Below are 19,623 nucleotides of genomic sequence, written 5' to 3'. Positions count from 1 at the left end.
TTGCAAGTTACAACACACAACATGGCACCTTTTAAGCCTGCAGACTGATTGCAAATTGAAAAGTTTTGTGAAGCAGTGTCAAACAGGTGCTTCAGTGATTTCATACTGGGCAAGAAGTTTCTAAGAGATGGGAACATATAGTTTCTGTTTGGTTACCACAGCTAAAGCAATGGAGTTTGGACTGCTTGAATGACATCTGCGTTAACTGATTTGCAAAAGGGTGCGGGAAGTGTGTCAAAACAATGACAATGGGTTAACTCATTTGCAAGAGGTGTCTTTTGGTCTGCTGAGAGAGTGATGATGAAGACTGAGAGGTCACCAGTTTCTTCAACCAGGTCAAAGCAATCAAAAAAAACTGTAATGATTGAGATTGTTTCCAGTTTGCACAGGTTATCTTTTAGTCTCCATATTACAGTAATAAGGGCACCATTTATTTTTAAATCTACTGGCTATGAGATTTATGTTGTGTGTTTGTGTGTGTGAGAGAGAAGGGGTTTCAGTTCATCTGAAAGAGATATCACACACGCACACGCAAGCACAGACCACTTAAAGATTAAAAAGATGTCCATGTATCAGTACATCTCTCTCTGTGTGTGTGTGTGTGTGTGTGTGTGTGTGTGTGTGTGTGTGTGTGTGTGTGTGTGTGTGTGTGTGTGTGTGTGTGTGTGTGTGTGCATGTGTGTGTATGTGTGTATGCGTGTGTGCATGGGTGAGAGGGAGGGGTGTTTGTCTCCATGCTCCATATGGTCGTATAAATCAGACTGCAGACACAGACTTTGCTTTGTGTGACCGTGCTGCTCTGCAAATAAACAGGTGAGATCTACTGTGTGTGTGTGTGTGTGTGTGTGTTTGTGTGTGTGTGTATATGTATGAATGAGTAGCCTACCATATGTTGTGTTTGTGTTTGTAATGTAAAATATATGTGTGCATGTGTACACTTGTGTGTGTGTGTGTGTGTGTGTGTGTGTGTGTGTGTGTAGGTGTGTGTGTGTGTCTGTGTGTGTGTGTGTTTGTTTGAGAGAGAGAGAGACTATTGAATGCATATTACACTCATCGTTTGTGAAATTGAACGGGTGCTGAGAAATATAAAATGAAATGTTATGTTGTTATTTCTTGGATTGTTGCTCTATTATATTATATTACCGCTGTGTGAATCACTCTAAGACTCCCTGGGGTACATTTCCTTTTCTTTTTTTAAAAGTATATTTTTTGGTCTTTTTATGCCTTTATTATGATGGGACAGTGGAGAGGTGACAGGAAGCAAGTGGGAAGGAGATTCAGGGTGGGATTTGGGGTGCCTCATGTAAAGTTTATACGTCCTCCCTCGCTCCTCGGGCCTCGATCCTCACTGATCTAAGAAAGATAGACGAAGGGATAGACTATCGTTGTTGCCGCCCCATCATTCTTTATGTAGATCAGTGAGGATCGAGGCCCGAGGAGCGAGGGAGGATGTATAAACTTTACATGAGAGGCACCTTTGGAAGGGACCACGGGGCGGGAATCAAACATGGGTCACAGGCGTGCAGTGCAGGTGCCCCAGTTAGTTGCGCCACAGCTGGGGGCCTGGGGTACACTTTCTGTTCCTATAGCTTTTCCTTTGGATGAGCGACAAGCATGTGACAGTACGATTTAGAGGCCCACACTTTAAAACTCTTTCATGCGCAACGTCCACATATCTGGACAGTAACTTTAACCCTGTTTTCTATTTGTTTATCATGTTGACACCAATCCACTTCAGGGCAGTTTTAGTAGGTCCATTGCAATATATTAACAATATGTATCATCTTATATTTGGAATATTGACTGCTTGATGACATCATCAATTCAACATGAGTGACAGTAATGGCCATGTGCTGAATGCTCCAGGCATATCTGTATAAGTTAGTACTCAAGAGGGCAAAATCAGGTAAACATTTTTTTTATGGTATACAGTACAGGAGAGTGTGTTGAAATTAAATCTGATGTAAAATAGAGTTTGTAGACCCTTAAAAGCAACTTATCAACTGACCCTGGCAATGTTTTAAAACTAAACTTTCCATTCATTAGTTTGTTAGCAGCATCCATTTTAACGTCTTCAGCTGGACATCTAAACAATGGCATTGTGGGGCGCGCTTACTGTTTTGCTTCTGGTTTACAGCTGGGTCCTGTAGTTTTTCTAACGTGGCCACAGCAGTTTATGAAAAAACTTGTCACAGGTCAGGAAGGGCGTTAATCTCGCGATAAAAAAAATAACGCCGTTAAAATTGTTTTGCGTTAACGCGTTAATAACGCGATATTTTTTGACAGCACTAGTTTGTTTGTTTGTTTATTTTATGGGCATGGCGGTGGGCAAACTGGACTTGACTTGAAAATGTGCTTCAGAGTAAACTAGTGGATGGTAGTGCATAAGGAGCTGAGCTAGCATGCAGTCACCACAAAAAGTTATGGGTTCGATTCCTGTATGCCACCGTTGTGCCCTTGAGCTAGTCCCATTGCCCTGAGTTGCTCCAAGGAGAGAGGATCAATCAACTAGAAAAGCACTCAGAGAGCGCAGCTACCTCCGCCTGTATTGTTCTTCCTAGGTTGTCATACATTTGAACCTAAACTATTCAGATCGCCACCACGTGGCCATACCATGCCATTACACCCCTAAGCGAAACGCATAAACGGCTCTGGAATTAATGATGTTAAATGTGTGGTATATTGGTATAGATGTGTGTGTGTGTTTGTCTCCATGCTCACAGCAGAAGCAGACATGAGCCTCCAGACTTTGCTGTGTGTGACGGTGCTGCTCTGCAAACTTACAGGTGAGGTCTGTGTGTGTAGCCTACAGTTTTACAAATGAGATGTGTGTATGTGTACATTGTGTGTGTTTGTGTGTTAGGTGTGTATCTGATGAGTTTGTAAGTGTGTGTGTGAGAGAGAGTGTGTGTGTGAGAGAGAGTGTGTGTGTGTGTGTGTGTGAGAGAGAGAGAGAGAGAGAGAGAGAGAGAGAGAGAGAGAGAGAGAGAGAGAGAGAGAGAACCTGTTTGTGTATACATGGTAAAAAGTGTGTACAGTATGTGTGTAAAACCCCCTCAGGATGTCTTTCAATCGTGGGGGGCCGTGATGCACAGAGGGGGGCGTGGCCATGGATGGTCTACCTGGAGATGCATTTCACAGATAACAGTAGCAGGAAGTGTGGAGGATCACTGATCTCAGATCAGTGGGTCTTGACTTCATGTTCCTGCTTGAAGTAAGTACAATTTCTACAAGTTTTTATGTGCATGCATGCATTTGTGTGTGTGTGCGTGCGTGCGTGCGTGCGTCCGTGCGTGTGTGTTTAGTTTTAGTTTAGTTTATTTGGTTTTGGATGAGGTAGCTTGTGTCATTTGTGTGTTTGTACTGTATGATATACGTAATAAGCACACATGTATTGTAAAGTCTCCGCATTGATAAAAACCGTCTCGCACAGTATCTATACACTGTAAAAAATTGCTGTTAATTAACAGCAATTTTGCAACAGCATGCTACTGTTTTTCCACAACACAGTCAACTACTGTGGAAATACTGTATTACTGTAAGACTGTGTGTTGTTGAGCATAAACAGTAACTACTGTAGGAAAGCAGCATCAGCCGTAGAAGAGGAACGTTCGACTTCTGGAAATTCTCACGGCTTCTTCAGTTTTCTAGTTGAAGTGCTGCTGAATGGAAGACGAAACAGTGGCGTCTGAAGGCTCACTGTAAGTATGCTCCTATATGCTTTATTTATGCAGTTACCTAGTCTATTCAGTGAAAACGTACTTCCATAACATAAGTTACCTACTTATCTAGCTTTATTTGCTGATATTAGGCCTATCCGAAGATTTGCTGGCCGGCAGATATTGCTCATATTTACACGCCAGCTACGTCGTCCAACTTGGGCTTTGTTACCTTTTTAATTAAAGCTAAACTCAGAGTTTAAAATGAGCAAAGTTTAATTTGGTTTAACGCTAACGTAATGTGTTTGCCTGTGAACAACAAAAGTTGGCTTGCGTTAGCTAGCGTTAGCTTGTTAGCTAGCGTCAGCTAGCGTTAGCTTGTTAACTAACGATAGCGTTAAGTTACCAGTTCAGGACGAAGTGGAGGTAAATGTCAACATGCATAAATGCCTTTTTCTGCTGTAATAAAACCTTTACTTCTACCTCAAAAGCTCTCTAATGAAATGTACATTATGTATCTGCGTTACAGGTTCACAAGTGGCTCCAGTCTGGTTTGGGGGTCTACGCTTTCTCATCCTGTCCTGCCACCCAAGTAGGCCGGGAGCCAGGTCCACCCCTCAGGATGTTTTTTGCTACCTTTTTTTCACTATTATTTCCTATTATCTTATACCTTGAGCCATCACAAGATGGTAATGACCACCCCCAACTCGGCCCCGTTTGGTCTCAGGAGCCAAAAAACACCCTTTTTGGGAAAAGCTTTTGGCGGAATGACATAATTGTGAATATTAAGGTACTGGAGCTACATAAATGGTCATATAACCCTATAATTTAGCATGGCGTATCCTGACACATAGGGGAAACTACCAAAAAAAGATTTTGGGGATTGCTGCCTTTTTGCTGTCAAATATCACCCTCAACATACCCCAAAAGACAAAAATATGTCTGTCCGTCTGACAAATTGTCATCAAAACTGATCATTTTCAAGCATTTTATTATACATATCACTGCCTCAAATGTACACAAAAAACTTCCCAAGTTTATAAGCTTCAATTTAAATCCAAGTTGACCTTTCTATCTAGAGGATTACAGCTGGTATGACCAAAGTTCTCCACTATGCATAAAATCGGAGAAAAAAAAACTTTCAAGCATTACCATTCCAAATGGGATTAAGCATATATTAAACATATTTTTAAAAGAGTCAACAAATGTGAGTTCTACTCTAGTACATAATATGAGCACTGGTCAGAGCATGTGTGTGTGTGTGTGTGTGTTTGTGTGTGTGTGTGTGTCCAGTGTAGTTATGCTCTGGGCATGCAGTCCGGCTGTATCTCTGATGACCAGTTTACAGCCACGTCCATTTTCACTGATGGCTGCTTGCTCACCTCTGACCTCTTTGGATCACCAGAAATGACAACACTGTATAGTAGCTACCATGGAAGTCAGAAAGAGAGAGTATTCAATACGCTAGTCAGCCGTGTGATCAGTTAATGATGATGGTTGTTCAGTGACGCTTGATTAAGACAGTTGAGAATCCTCTTACGAGCTTTAGAACCTGATGTGGTGGTTGTCTGGCTATGGGTTAACATGCAGCAGCAAGTAGCCTGGGTGCCAGCCGAACTTAGCCCCGGCCACATCATTTAAGGTTCGGAAGTTTGGTCTGGCATTGCTCCATTGTGGCGCAACTATGCTTGAACCAGAGCTGTGCAGACCAATCAAATTGTCAGGGTGGGCTTTATATGACGATGGAGAAATGATTAACAGTAATGTACTCAACCACTTCACCAAAGAGCGCTTTGGTTGACTTAGCTTACAACAAAGATGCTGCTCTGATTGGTTGTAGGTCTATCCAATTGAGTGAAGAGCCATTTTTTTTCCTGGTTCAGTTGAAACACACCCCATAATTACAGCCCAGTAGCCTAGAAATCTAGATGCCCCTAGCGGCAGCAAATGTAATTTGGCTGGCGGGGCAGTCTAGGCACGATCCATAGAGCCAGGGAGCTGAGAACCCGAAGCACCAGCAGGCCAATCACAGCGTGTATAGAGTCGGTGGGTGGGCTTAACATTATGGTGACTGACAAGCGACCAGAAGTTGCGATGGTAACGCATCCTGTTATTTGAAAACAAGAAGATGATTCGTTTAGCGTTATCCTATTGCGGGGAGGGAATTTGAAAGACTGTTTATCCCACCCCTTCGATTGAGCCCTGTCTACGGTGAGTGTCCAGACCCTACATCTTGATGTGGGTCTGGCTCGTCAGGCTAACAGCCCAGTGGAGCAGTATCAGACTCAAATTCTGACTAGAATTTTGAGTATGACAACGTCAGGCTAAGCAGCAAGACAAGTTGTGGGTTAAAATCAGGCCTGCCACCATTGTGCCCTTGAGCAGGGCACTTAACCTATTAGTTGCTCTGGGGAGACTATCCCTTGTAATAATATGTACAGTAAAAGTGTAAAAATTAGTATATAAGTATGAATGAGTAAGTTTCCCCATGCATAAAGGCTTATTAATGAACGTTTCAGTAAATTTACTTTCCTTGTAGAATCCTTATACTGTACTCCTTGCAGAATCCTGTGGTGGTCTTAAAAGTTAAAGGGTCGTTTAGCTGAAAGTCACAAACAAGCACAGTCAGGGCAAGTAAGCAAAATTCAGGGATTCTATAAAGCAGTCTCTTAGAGTTTCTGAGTAGAAATGAAACCAAAATAACTTTTTAGATCCAAGTGCTTGTAGCGGGCAGTCCTAAGCTACATAAGAAGCCAACAGTGTGCGAAAGAAAATCCCAAATAAATATAATTATATATAAAAAAAAAGAAGCCAACAGTGATGGAGCTCAACAACTACCGACCGTTGGCACTCACTTCAGTCATCATGAAGTGCTTGGAGCGGGCAGTCCTAAGCTAGTCCTAATCAGACGCCGGCTCCCCACCACCCTCCCTACCACTGTGCCTATTGCAAGAACAGGTCCATGGGTGATGCAATTTCATCTGCCCTCCACTTTGCCCCTAAACACCTGGAATAATGCAACCAGTGCCGTCACTCCCACCACGCGCATCATGCACTGTGCTTAAGGCACCAAAGGACAGAGGGGCCACCCAAATATAGCCAATGAATAGTAGCCTAGCTTTACTGCAAACTGTGCTTCTCTCCTCCTCGATAACGTTTACAATGTCAAAATACACCAACACCATGGTACATTCAAGGATGATACTGTACTTTTGGGGTTCTCTCAATCTCCACCACATATAGCAGATCTAACTTTACTTACTTCACTTAAATGCAGGAGAGAGGCAACGAGAGTGGCAGACTCCAGCTGAATTATCATTGTGTATCTCCTTTTAAATAAGGAAATCATGAAGTCAACAAAGAGAGATTGTTGTTTGTGAGGTTATCTGGGTCCTATAGGTCCTACTGATAGGCCTACTGATCATTTTTAAACTCAGATTGGTGAAAGGGCTCATTAATATAGGCTGCAATCAATGTGATTTGGGACATGGACAAGAATATAAAGACTAGTCTACTACTTTTCCTTTGTAGAATGGAATTGATGAGTTTCGCACATCCATTCAAATAGCTAGGTGGCTACCAGGCTTCACTTTTAATTTGAAACACAAAGCAACTCACATAGGCACCAAAATGGCCAGCAGCAGCACTGAATGCAACACCCATGTGAGGATGCTGTTCATTGACTGTGGCTCTGCGTTTAACCCTCCTGTTGTGTTCGTTTCATGTTTACTAGTTTTATGCATCCGTCATAAATGGCTGCTGCATTATAACTTGTTATAAATCCATAGTGATACATATATTATCATCTAATGTTGTGATAGCTCTTTGTATCAATTTATATTCTGTTGAATATTACCTGTTTTGAACTTGACCTGAGCTCATGCAAGTCAGAAAGCAGAACATTATATTGGGGAAAGGTTCCAGTGGGGGCTGGCAGAGAAGCGAAGGGGGGGAGTGATGGTGTGTTTGTGTGTGTGTTTTAATGTACAGAAGCACACAAACAGACCATCTGATCAATAGGTATGCGCCTGGATTCAATACTGACCATTTTCTCACCCATTCATTTCTAATAGCTGGTCATTTTTGACCGGGAATACACACGGGTGTTCTAAAGTTAAATTAAACACGCAAATTGTAATGCAAATGATCAACATTTGTTTTATGTGTTCAGATGCCCTGCAAGTCATGGAGCCTCATGGGAGTCAGAATAAGTTATATTTTTTAAAGAAAATAATTGTCAATCAGTCACATGCGAACACAACAGGAGGGTTAACACAATCATCCCGATGAAGCTGATTGGGCAGCTTGGCTTGCTGGGTCTCAACACCTCCATTTGCAACTGCATCCTGGATGTCCTGATGGAGAGGCCCCAGACAGTTCAGTTCAGATTGTCAGCACCAGCTCCAGAACCATCACACTGAACCCTGGTGCGTGCTCAGTCCTCTACTCTTTACTCTCCTGACACACAACTTTCAGCTCTCTCTCAAACCACAAGTTTGCAGACGATACCACAGTAGTGGGTAACAACGTAACAGCAACCATGATGATATACGGCTGGGCAACAATCTCTTTCTCAACGTCCAAAAGACCAAAGAGGTGCTAGTTGACTACTGGAAACACTGAAGACAATCTATCCTGGTCCACCAACAACTACCTGGCCAAAAATAGCCCAGCAGCGTCTGCACTTTCTCCGACGGCTGAAGAAGGTCCATCTCCCAACACCATTCTCTTTTCCTTTTATAGGGGAACTATAGAGAGTGTCCTGACCACATGCATCAGTGTGTGGTGCCTTTGATTGCACGCTGCTCCAAAGAGCCACTGTAAGAGACTCCATGGCCTCTTCACTAGGGCTCGACCGATATGTTTTTTTCAGGGTCGATACCGATATCAATTATTACCACAAAAAGAGTCCAATAACTGATATGAACAACTGATATATCAGTTGTCAAAAAAGGGAGGTAGATAGTAAAGGTGATATGCAGCACACATTTTCTTTTTTGCATTTAATTATGCAAACATTTCTCTCTTCTTTTGTTACACAATTGTCTATCAACTTGCATCACAAGTGTAAATCATGTGTATCATGTTAATCCAAAAGCTGAGTGAGCTGTGGCCCGCAATTATTTTTCATAGATTACACAATGGGCTGTGTTGTTGTTGTCACAAAGTGGATGCTTTGCCACACTCTAAACCCAAATTAGTTGTCATTACTAGATCATTGCGTGGAAACCGATTGCCTTAAACCATTCTAGTTTTGGCAAAACATAAAACTAAACATGTTAAGTTGTGTCAACAAAGAATCTTATGTGGATGCTGTAGACCAATTAAGCTACATTAGTAGTCTGTACTTAAAATCTTTAGTTCATTTGAATGATCTGTTTCAGGAATTGCAGTTGTATAAATAAATATTATAGGTTAAGGTTTGAATATTAGAAAGGCTCATTAAAATAGGCTATAAACTAAGTTCTGTATTGTTGTTTCATGTTGAGATTACTGTATTAAATTAATTGTTTTATTCAATGTTGAAGAGAAAGAATTCATCTCAATGTAGGAATGTTTTTTTATTATTGATAAATTAACAACCAGCATCAAAACTCGTAAATAGTCCACATCCACTGTATCTCCCAGATGAAGAACCTATCAAACAAAAGAACACAAGAAAACAAACTGTTAGTCCATGATCGTTTACTCCGTTTAAACAAGTCTGCTAAATCATCACCATGAATGTAGCCTACTTCAGCTAACGTTAGCCAAAAGCTAACCAACGTGTGCTGCTATTGTTAGGCAACTGTCTACAGACAGAAACACCCATTTCAACGATAAAGTCTGAGTTATGCTAAATCTAAAGCAGCAAGACAAGTACATTTACACAAAAATACACGTGTTAATATTATAAACTATGATCTGCCATACACACCAATTTGAATGTTAGGGTAGCTATGAGCTAACATCTAACCGAAATACCTAGCATGCTAACAACCAAGCCAACTTTACTGGAGTTTTCTCACAGTTTGTAAGTTAATCACACAAACGAACATTTAGGTAACTATCTGTCAACTGAACAGTATTTTGGATAATTTCATCATAATTCGTCACAAAGTTAATCAGAAAGTTCACCCACCATTTAATGTTGTAACAGCAGCAAGATGAAGATACAGAGTGATGACTCAGACGTGTCTGAGTGGGCAAGAACGGTTGGTGGCACGAGGATGGGCAGAATTTTGATTAGACCCCTCCTCCGCCTTGCAAAAACATAAACTTTATAGTTGTCTACACTTAACATGATCAGTGCACTGCATATTTCTCTTAAATATTACAATCAACTAATTTGTTTTAGTTATGACGGAGAGTTTTCGCAAAACACACAAACATTAGTAATGACAACCTAAAAGATTAATTAGAACTAAATCTGGGTTTAGAGTGCATTGTGCATGTGAGTGCATGAGAGAGGGAGAGGAAGGTGCATGCGTGATGACTATAGGCAAGTATAAAGGTTGAATAGTTTAACAAAACTTTAAAATGGTTGTTACACTATTTAAGCATACAAGTTGTGTTGATATGTAGCTATAAACTACACTTTAGTGCACCTACTGTAATACCTAGCTCAGGACGACATTTAGTCCAGGTCAGATTTATTATGGCCGGCCCTGGGTGCCTGTAGTCTTTTCTGCCAGTCCGTTTCAAAACGGAGCAATTAGACTTCTTGACTTATGCTATAATGGAGAGCTTTGGTTATACCAGCTGTAATCCTCTAGTTAGAAAGGTTGGAATGGTAATGCTTCAAAGTTCTGTTTTCTGCGATTTGATGTATAGTGGAGAACTTTGATCATACCAGCTGAACTCCTCTAGATAGAAAGGTCATCTTGAACTTAAATTGAAGCTTATAAACTTGGGAAGTTTTTCATATACATTTGAGGCAGTGATATGTATAATAAAATGCTTGAAAATGATCACTTTTGATGACAATTGTCAGGCGGACAGATATTTTTTTTGTCTTTTGGGGTATGTTGAGGGTGATATTTGACAGCAAAAAGGCAGCAATCCCCAAAATCTTTTTTTGGTAGTTTCCCCTATGTGTCAGGATACACCATGCTAAATTATAGGGTTATATGACCATTTGTGTAGCTCCAGTACCTTAATATTCACAATTATGTAATTCCGCCAAAAGCTTTTCCCAAAAAGGGTGTTTTTTGGCTCCTGAGACCAAACGGGGCCGAGTTGGGGGTGGTCATTACCATCTTGTGATGGTTCAAGGTATAAGATAATAGGAAATAATAGTGAAAAAAAGGTAGCAAAAAACATCCTGAGGGGTGGACCTGGCTCCCGGCCTAAAGTAAGCTATAGCTGCTACAGTTTTACATTTGATTTATTTGTCTTTTGGTCCACACATTAATAATACAAATAAAAATAACCATATGCCTCTGTAACTGGTGTTAGTTCAGGACGAAGTGGAGGTAAATGTCAACATGCATAAATGCCTTTGTCTGCTGTAATAAAACCCACCTTCTACCTCAAAAGCTCTCTAATGAAATGTACATTTATGTATCTGCGTTACAGGTTATTCACAAGTGGCTCCAGTCTGGTTTGGGGGTCTACACTTTCTCATCCTGTCCTGCCACCCAAGTAAAGTAAGCTATACAGTTTTACATTTGATTTATTTGACTTTTGATTTAAACATTAATAATAAAAAATAACCATATGCCTCTGTAACTGGTGGTCTAAACATTAATAATAAAAATAACCATATGCCTCTGTAACTGGTGTTACCAGTTCAGGATGTAGTGAAGGTAAATGTCAACATGCATAAATGCCTTTGTCTGCTGTAATAAAACCCACCTTCTACCTCAAAAGCTCTCTAATGAAATGTACATTTATGTATCTGCGTTGCAGGTTATTCACAAGTGGCTCCAGTCTGTTTTGGGGTCTACGCTTTCTCACCCTGTCCTGCCACCCAAGTAAAGTAAGCTATACAGTTTTACATTTGATTTATTTCACTTTTGGTATAAACATTAATAATAAAAAATAACCATATGCCTCTGTAGCTGGTGTTACCAGTTCAGGATGTAGTGAAGGTTAATGTCAACATGCATAAATGCCTTTGTCTGCTGTAATAAAACCCACCTTCTACCTCAAAAGCTCTCTGAAATGTACATTTATGTATCTGTGTTACAGGTTATTCACAGTGGCTCCAGTCTGGTTTGGGTGTCTACGCTTTCTCATTCTGTCCTGCCACCCAAGTAAAGTAAGCTATACAGTTTTACATTTAATTTATTTGACTTTTGGTCCACACATTAATAATATAAAATAGCCATATGCTTCTGTAACTGGTGTTACCAGTTCAGGATGTAGTGAAGGTAAATATCAACATACATAAATGCCTTTGTCTGCTGTAAAACCCTACATTTTATGTATCTGTGTTACAGGTTATTCACAAGTGGCTCCAGTCTGGTTTGGGTGTCTAAGCTTTCTCATCCTGTCCACACACACACACACACACACACACACACACACACACACACACACACACACACACACACACACACACACACACACACACACACACACACACACACACACACACACACACACCATGGATTAAAGTGAAAAAAACTCATCTGACTGAATTTTTTTTGTCCAAAAAAAAATACAAAATTTGACAGACACAAGTGAGGCAAATCAAAGGGCCTTAGCGTAGACCTACATAAAATAGGGCCATACAGACTAATTGTACCCTCTGTTTACAAGTAACACATTTTAAAGTAGGCCTAGCTATTCAATACTGCACACTGTTGCTTATTAAGAGTGCTCCGAGGGCCGGCCATAGCCAGTTGCCCCCCCCCCCCCAAAAAAAAAATAGGGGGTTGGGGGGTGTCACTGTCACCCCCGAGAACATTTATAAAATACTGTTATGTAAATGCATAAATTCTGTGCACTTTCAGTCAGAGATTAGGGCCAGCATTATGCCTAAAATGCATGTATGTCTCCAAAACATTCCTCACCTGTTATCAGACATGCATGAAAGCAATTAAAACTCACAGCCATAGGTTAACGTCAGATAGGCCTCTGTTATTGAAGATTTGGAATAATTGATTTGAAATGTAATATGCTAAAGAATTCTGATGTTTTCTGATGTCAGGATATAATTTGGTGTAACTTTACTTAGTGTGATTAGGTGACATGTTGTTTAATTAAAGGTGCATGTCACTTTAAGACGTTTTAGTTGTTGGGTAAGAACGTGATGCACGGCAGAAATGTTAGGAGTTCCACGGTATTTCTGACCGTGTTGGTCGTGTCAATTGTATGAGAACTGTGCTGTTTGTTACAATAAACATTCAAGAATATTAACTGGAAGACAAGACGTTTTTATAAGAACACGCGTCAGTCATAGGACTCCTATTATATAAGTTTCGTTTATTGGAAGCGGACCTACGACTTTCTCTTTGAAGAAGACAAATTAGGCAAACTGTATAGACATATAGCCTAAGCTACTGGATCCTTTTGAATTGTATAAATGAACCTTGTTGGCTTATGATAATTATTTTTAGAGAAATTATAGCAGTTAAACTAAACAGTAGGATAGCCTAATAGTGGCGTGGCGCAGACACACACTTTTCCGTTGTCTGTCTCTGCGTTTCGGGCGCACCCGACTCTATTAATAATGACCGAAAGTAGGCTATATCCATGGTCTTTTTGACTATTCATCTTTAAGCTCCCCAACACTGGCGACCTCTATGTAGTCTAATTTCATGAGATCGGGGAACTAGCAAGTGCGGACAAGAAGTCATCGCAAACAACGCAGAACTTTGCGCAGCTAGTGCGTGGATGTCTGTCGTGTAGCTATTCTATAGCTTACTATTACAACTGGCGAAACTACTGTTTATTTTCATTTTACTTTTATGAAGAATAATTAGCCCAAATCATAGACTAATTAAACCGAAAAAACGACAGCTTTCCTGAACTTCTGCAAAGCTTGTTTAACCTACAAAAGCCTATAGGCTGTTAAGCATGCGGCTCCGAAGTAGCCTAGGCTATAAATCAAGACTGTTCTTTCATCTGTTTCAATTGGCCTTTCTCTCGTTTATTATTGTATCATTATGATGATGATGATGATTATTAGTAGTAGCAGCCTAATAGTGGTAGTAGCCTAGTAGTAGCCTAATGTTCATCAACGCAGTTGCACGAACGCATTCATTTATTTATTTATTTATTTTGGGCACAACGAAGATTTTAACATAGGCTAACACAGGCCTATCACAAAACAGGATTCAACAAGAGGTGTAACCATCACTGCAGGTTGCAAGGGAGATATCGCCGCACCCCACCCCCCCTAAATATTTTCTCCCCGGATCTGCATCAATCTCATGATTGACCTCTAGCGCCTCCGGTTGACGGAAATCCGTCATATGACGGAAAACTTTAATCCATGACACACACACACACACCAGTTACACTGCCTGGTGTTCATTTTCATGTATCATAGGTGCGCAGATGTTGTATGAATTGAAAGTGAGTTGTATGAATTAAAATGTTAATATTGTTTACTGTATTTAATAAAAAAGCTTTTAAATGACATCTTGTGTTTGGGCTGCTCTTATTATCAGTAGTGTATATAAAAATTAAGCGATACAAGTACTGTGAAAATGCTGTAGAGTAGTGTTATTTTAACAGTACTAGTACTGTGTACATTTTGTAGAGTACTGTAACTTTACGGTACTACTACTGTGTAAATATTGCAGTGTACTGTGATACATTAAACAGTATTATACTGTAGCTGGAAAATTACTGTAAAAAAACAGTAGATTACAGGTAACCACAGCTGCCAGTAGCATACCGTGATTTTACAGGGAATTTTTTTACAGTGTAGCGTTTAGAAATAGGACCTGCTGGTTTGTGTTCTCATCACCACGGCCGTCATTGACCAATTCAGCCCTCGTCTCGTCTCGTCTCGTCTCGCCTTGTCTCATGTGAACTCTGTTTTCACTAGTTGGCCCATTGGATTGCTTTAAGTGAGTAGTACAGAGAATGGCAAGTTTGGCTTGGTAGCCTGCCATGGTCCTGGGATGCCAATAGCAGAGATCACTTGTGAGTGATGTCCGCTAACACCCCCTATGGATGAGGGGTACTTTGGAGCTTAGAGCTGGACAAGCTGAGTAATCAAACTCCTTCCGTTTCAATCAAACTCTCACACACTACTATACTCTCTCACACACACTTTACTCTCTCACACACACTACTAAACTACTAAACTCTCTCACCTACTGTACACTACTAAACTCTCTCACACACACTACTAAACTCTCTCACATACACTACTAAACTTTCTCACACACACTACCACACTCTCTCACACACACTACTAAACTTTCTCACACACTATACTAAACTCTCTCCAATACACTACTAAACTCTCTCACACACACTACTAAGCTCTCTTGCTACTATACTCTCTCACACACACCACTAAGCTCTCTTGCTACTATACTCTCTCACACACACTACTAAGCTCTCTCGCTACTATACTCTCTCACATACACTATGGAAAAGTATTCCTGTGATTCATGTCTGTCCAGGTGCAGGAGTAAGAAAGTGCACCTGGAGCGTTCGTTTGCTCAGGTCGGGGAGCTGAGTCTGATGGAACCTTCTGGAAGGAAGGTGAAGCTGAAGCGGGTGGTGCTGCACCCAGACTACAGAGATGACGGATCGTACAACAACGACATCGCCCTGGTGCAGCTGCAGGAGGCCGTGTCCTTCTCCGACACAGTGCAGCCTGTGCTACTACCCAGCCCCCGAGACCAATTCAGCCCCCACACTGAGTGCTGGGTCACCGGATGGGGTGATGTAGCTAAGGACAGTAAGTGTGTGTGTGTGTGTGTGTGTGTGTGTATGTGTGGCTGAATTTGTGTGTCTGCATCCGAGTGCCTGTATGTGTGTGCATTTGTGTGTGTGTGTGTGTGTGTGTGTGTGTGTGTGTGTGTGTGTGTGTGTGTGTGTGTGTGTGTGTGTGCGCATGCGTGTGTCTATAGATGGTTAGCAGATCTGTGTCCCACTGCAGTGAGCAGCATATTCATTTGTGTGTGTCGCCTCCTCCTCCTCCTCCTCTTCCTCCTCCTCTTCTCTCTCTCTCCATCAGCACCGCTGGGTGGGATGAAGACTCTCCAGGAGGTGAAGGTGTCTCTGATTGATGAGGACGAATGTAGTACACTCTATCCCGCTTACTCCACGAGGGCTGTCAACCAGTTATGCGCTGGTGACCTTAGCGGAAGAAAAGACATCTGTCGGGTCGGTGTGTGTGTGTGTGTGTGTGTGTTCCCTCTAGACTAAAGTATGTTTGAGGTAAAGGCATAACTTAGGTTCTTGGGTCTATTTTTAGAGCATGAGGAGTGTAAATAGTGAATCTGGGGATGTTAAGTTAATCTTTAATCACCATTAACAGGGTAGTTTTGAGAAAGAGTATTTGTCATGAACTTGCACATAGTTATAACTTTTGGGGCATTTGCCATTACGTAAATAGCATTAGAGGCGTGATCAATGGGCATCGTTCAAATGACTCGCTTGGATAGTCCTTCAACCAATCAGACCAACGATCCGGTGCGTCTTTTGGATAAGCTAGTTTCTAATTGGAGCCAAAGGTTCTGGCAGGGAACAGAGGACATAGATGTGCAGGTTTTCAGAAAGGGTGTAACAAGGACTGTGTGTGTGTGTGTGTGTGTGTATGTGTGTGTGTGTGTGTGTGTGTGTGTGTGTGTGTGTGTGTGTGTGTGTGTGTGTGTGTGTGTGTGTGTGTGTGTGTGTGTGTGTTTGTGTGTATGTGTGTCACCTGTGTGTGAATGTTTGTTCGCGCTGTAATTAATATTACATTACAGTTTGTGTGTGTGTGTGTGTGTGTGTGTGTGTGTGTCCAGGGTGACATTGGTGTGCCCCTAGTGTGTGTCCTAGCAGGAGAGGTGGAGAGGAGGTTGGTGCAGATTGGCATTGCCAACTATGAGGACGGCTGTGGTCGAAAGGGATTCCCCGGAGCCTACACACACGTCTTCAACCACACACAGTTCATCAGGGACACCATTCCAAAGGCAGAATGCAAAGATCTGCCACCTTTTGAAGCATGTTTTCTGTAAGCAGCCAGTGCTGAAGTCCTTTTTAAAATGATTGAATATTATTCAGTAATAGTTGATCATGCATGTTAACCCCTTCGGCTGCCCACTCGTATAACCCTCTGCAGGGACACATTCATCTTCATTACATTTGCTCATGCTTGATGCACTTTGATGTACTTGTTGCTGTTATTGCTCTTAAAATAAAAAGCACATTTTGTAACATCAAAAAATCAAGTTAGTGTCATTTCTTGTGTATACCGGTAAGGAACTTAATTCCTAGGCAGAATACAGTACTCTATTCAGTTGTTCAAGTTGGGCTACATGTACCCCAAAAAATAAATAAAACAATACACCATGCTAGAAAGCCTTATCTAATATTCCAGAAAATGCTTTTGGGAAACCTTAAAAAAAAAAAAATGCTAATGTCACGTTGGCCCTCTTCCCATTGCCAGATGAAGATGGAAAACACATGCAGTCTACAGGCTACAGTCAACGCTCACTCTGGTCAGGGCCTTTTGAAACGTAATCCTGTGTGTTAAGAGACGTGCTAGCAACAGACACTAGCATCCTTAGAGCTTACTTTTGCTAGCCCTCCCAGCTCCCAGTCCATCTCGATACTACATAGTTTGTGGGTTGGAGCCCAGACCACTGCAGGGGGTTGACCTGTGTAGTCAACAGAGACGGACATCCCGGGTTCAGAAAGTAAAAGTCCTGCCAAGTATCTGATCTAACCATTTAGTAAACCAACTCATCCTACTGTAATTATTAGCCAGGTAGATCAGATAATTAGTGACATCACCTGTGTTAAGTGCACAGGTAGAATGACTATATGGCAGGACTTTTACTTTATGTGTGTTTGTGGGGAGATGGCTATAATCCGTAGTTACAATATATTCCAACTGCCAAATTACTGGATCCAGCCATGGCCTATGACTGGGAGCGTGCTGCGTGGTGAATAAAACCTGCAGGCCCAGCAAAAAGGAGACAAGGGAGAAAGCACGAGGGACAAAAAAAAAAAAAAGCGCAGATTGCAAACAGATGACTTTGTGGGGTTTTATTGGCGCTGACAAAGGGCTCATTTCTTGGTCTCCTCTTCCTTGGACAGGCCTGGTCACTCTCTCTCTCTCTCTCTCTGTGTGTGTGTGTGTGTGTGTGTGTGTGTGTGTATGGGTGTGAATTGTGCTGTAGAGTGGTTCCCATAACTGAAGCAGTTCAGCTGAAACAGATATCTATGGGTTACACACACACACACACACACACACACACACACACACACAAACACAGATATCTTTGCAAATCAGATATTAGATATCAAAAGGTCACAAACACACACACACACACACACACACACACACACACACACACACACACACACACACACACACACATACACACACACACACACACACACACACACACACACACACACACACACACACACACACACACATACATTCACAGTCTAGAGCTCTGAGGTGATTGGGAGAGAGATAGCACTAGCAGCATAAGGCCAGGCTTAGCTCAGAAGGATCCTAACAGCCTCACTGCCTCAACCACCCACAGCAGGACAGGACCCATCAGGGATGGATCACTCATCAGGCCTAGCAGGCCCTGGGGCTCAAGCCTCTGTGTGGAGTCGCTACTATGTTCTCCAACCTCCTCTTCTCTTTCCATAAAACCTGCCTGAAGTCATCATGTACATGTACTTCACATTTATTCATTTAGCAGACACGTTTCATCCATATTTACACTTACATATCCCTGCTGAAAAAAACCTGACCAGCTTAAGGTGGTTTGTTGGTTGACCAGCTTGTTTGACCATCCTATGATGGTTGGCCAGCTAGACCAGCAAATCTCTGGCAAAAACATACCTTCAGCTTGTTTGCGCAGCTTATGATGGTAGTTCAGTTGGTTTTGCTTGTCGCAAAGCTGGTCATTTTAGTTGGTGTTGCTGGTCTACATTGTTGGTTTAATTGGCCATGCCAGCTTATGTTGGTCATTCTAGCAAACCAGCATGATCATCTTTCACCAACAATGTCAAGCTTGGCAGGCTGGTCATCAGCATGACCATCTTACACCAGCTTTATCCCACACAACAGGCTGGTCACACCAGCATGACCAGCTTCCTCAGTTGATCACGGCAGCATGTCCACCTGGTGGCCCAACCAGCAAAGACCAGCAAGAGCTGGAATAAAACCAGCAAAGACCAGCTAAAACCAGCTTTTAGATTTTTTTTTTCAGCAGGGATGTAATTTCGGTTACAAGGGATTACATTGTCCCCAGAGCAACTTGGGGGCATCTCGCTCAAGGACACAACGGTAGCAGCCAGGAATGAATCCCACTACTACTAGGCTGTGTCTGAAACATCAGTACGCACGCTGGCAGTGTGCATTTTCCGGAAGTTACGTCAGAATAGACTGTCCGAAAGTCAAGCGCTCTCACTAGTTGGGTACTTCGTTTGGCGTGATTTCCAAGCGTGCATCGATGCATCTTTTTTGCCCTCAGGTATCCCATAATCCATTGCGCAGCACAGGTCAAGCTCCACACGTCATGCAAATCGGCAACACACCCCCCTCCCCGAGTCAGGTGACGCCAACTACACTGTATTTAGTGCTGTCCAAATGTAGGTAGGGACGCATACTGAGGAGCAAGCTAACTAAGACGCTACTGGAGAGAGGGTACGCTTGACTTCTGGACACAGCCTCAGGCTACTGCATGCTTGTTCAGCTCCTTACCCACTACACTACCACTACCATGTAAAGAGGAACTATATGCAGGTTTGGCAATTTCTTTGCCGTTTTCTCGTTTCACGCTTGCAGGTTGCTCTGCAGAGCTTCCCCTGCAGCTTCAGCGTGTATATTTTACAACAC

The 19,623-nt window shown here is 42.0% G+C and overlaps 1 protein-coding gene across 1 annotated transcript; it reads left to right on the top strand.

The window, feature by feature from the left end:
* The first annotated feature begins 1,507 nt into the window (after positions 1-1,507).
* Positions 1,508-16,774, top strand: LOC134070614 (transmembrane protease serine 12-like). The gene is made up of 5 exons (XM_062527006.1): positions 1,508-1,568; positions 2,724-2,786; positions 3,061-3,214; positions 15,230-15,510; positions 16,599-16,774. The coding sequence occupies exons 1-5, from the start codon at positions 1,508-1,510 to the stop codon at positions 16,772-16,774; spliced, it is 735 nt and encodes a 244-aa protein (XP_062382990.1).
* The last annotated feature ends 2,849 nt before the right edge of the window (positions 16,775-19,623 follow it).

Source organism: Sardina pilchardus, chromosome 22 (assembly GCF_963854185.1).
Source record: "Sardina pilchardus chromosome 22, fSarPil1.1, whole genome shotgun sequence".
NCBI lineage: Eukaryota > Metazoa > Chordata > Actinopteri > Clupeiformes > Clupeidae > Sardina > Sardina pilchardus.
This window is presented reverse-complemented; position numbering and strand designations above follow the sequence as displayed.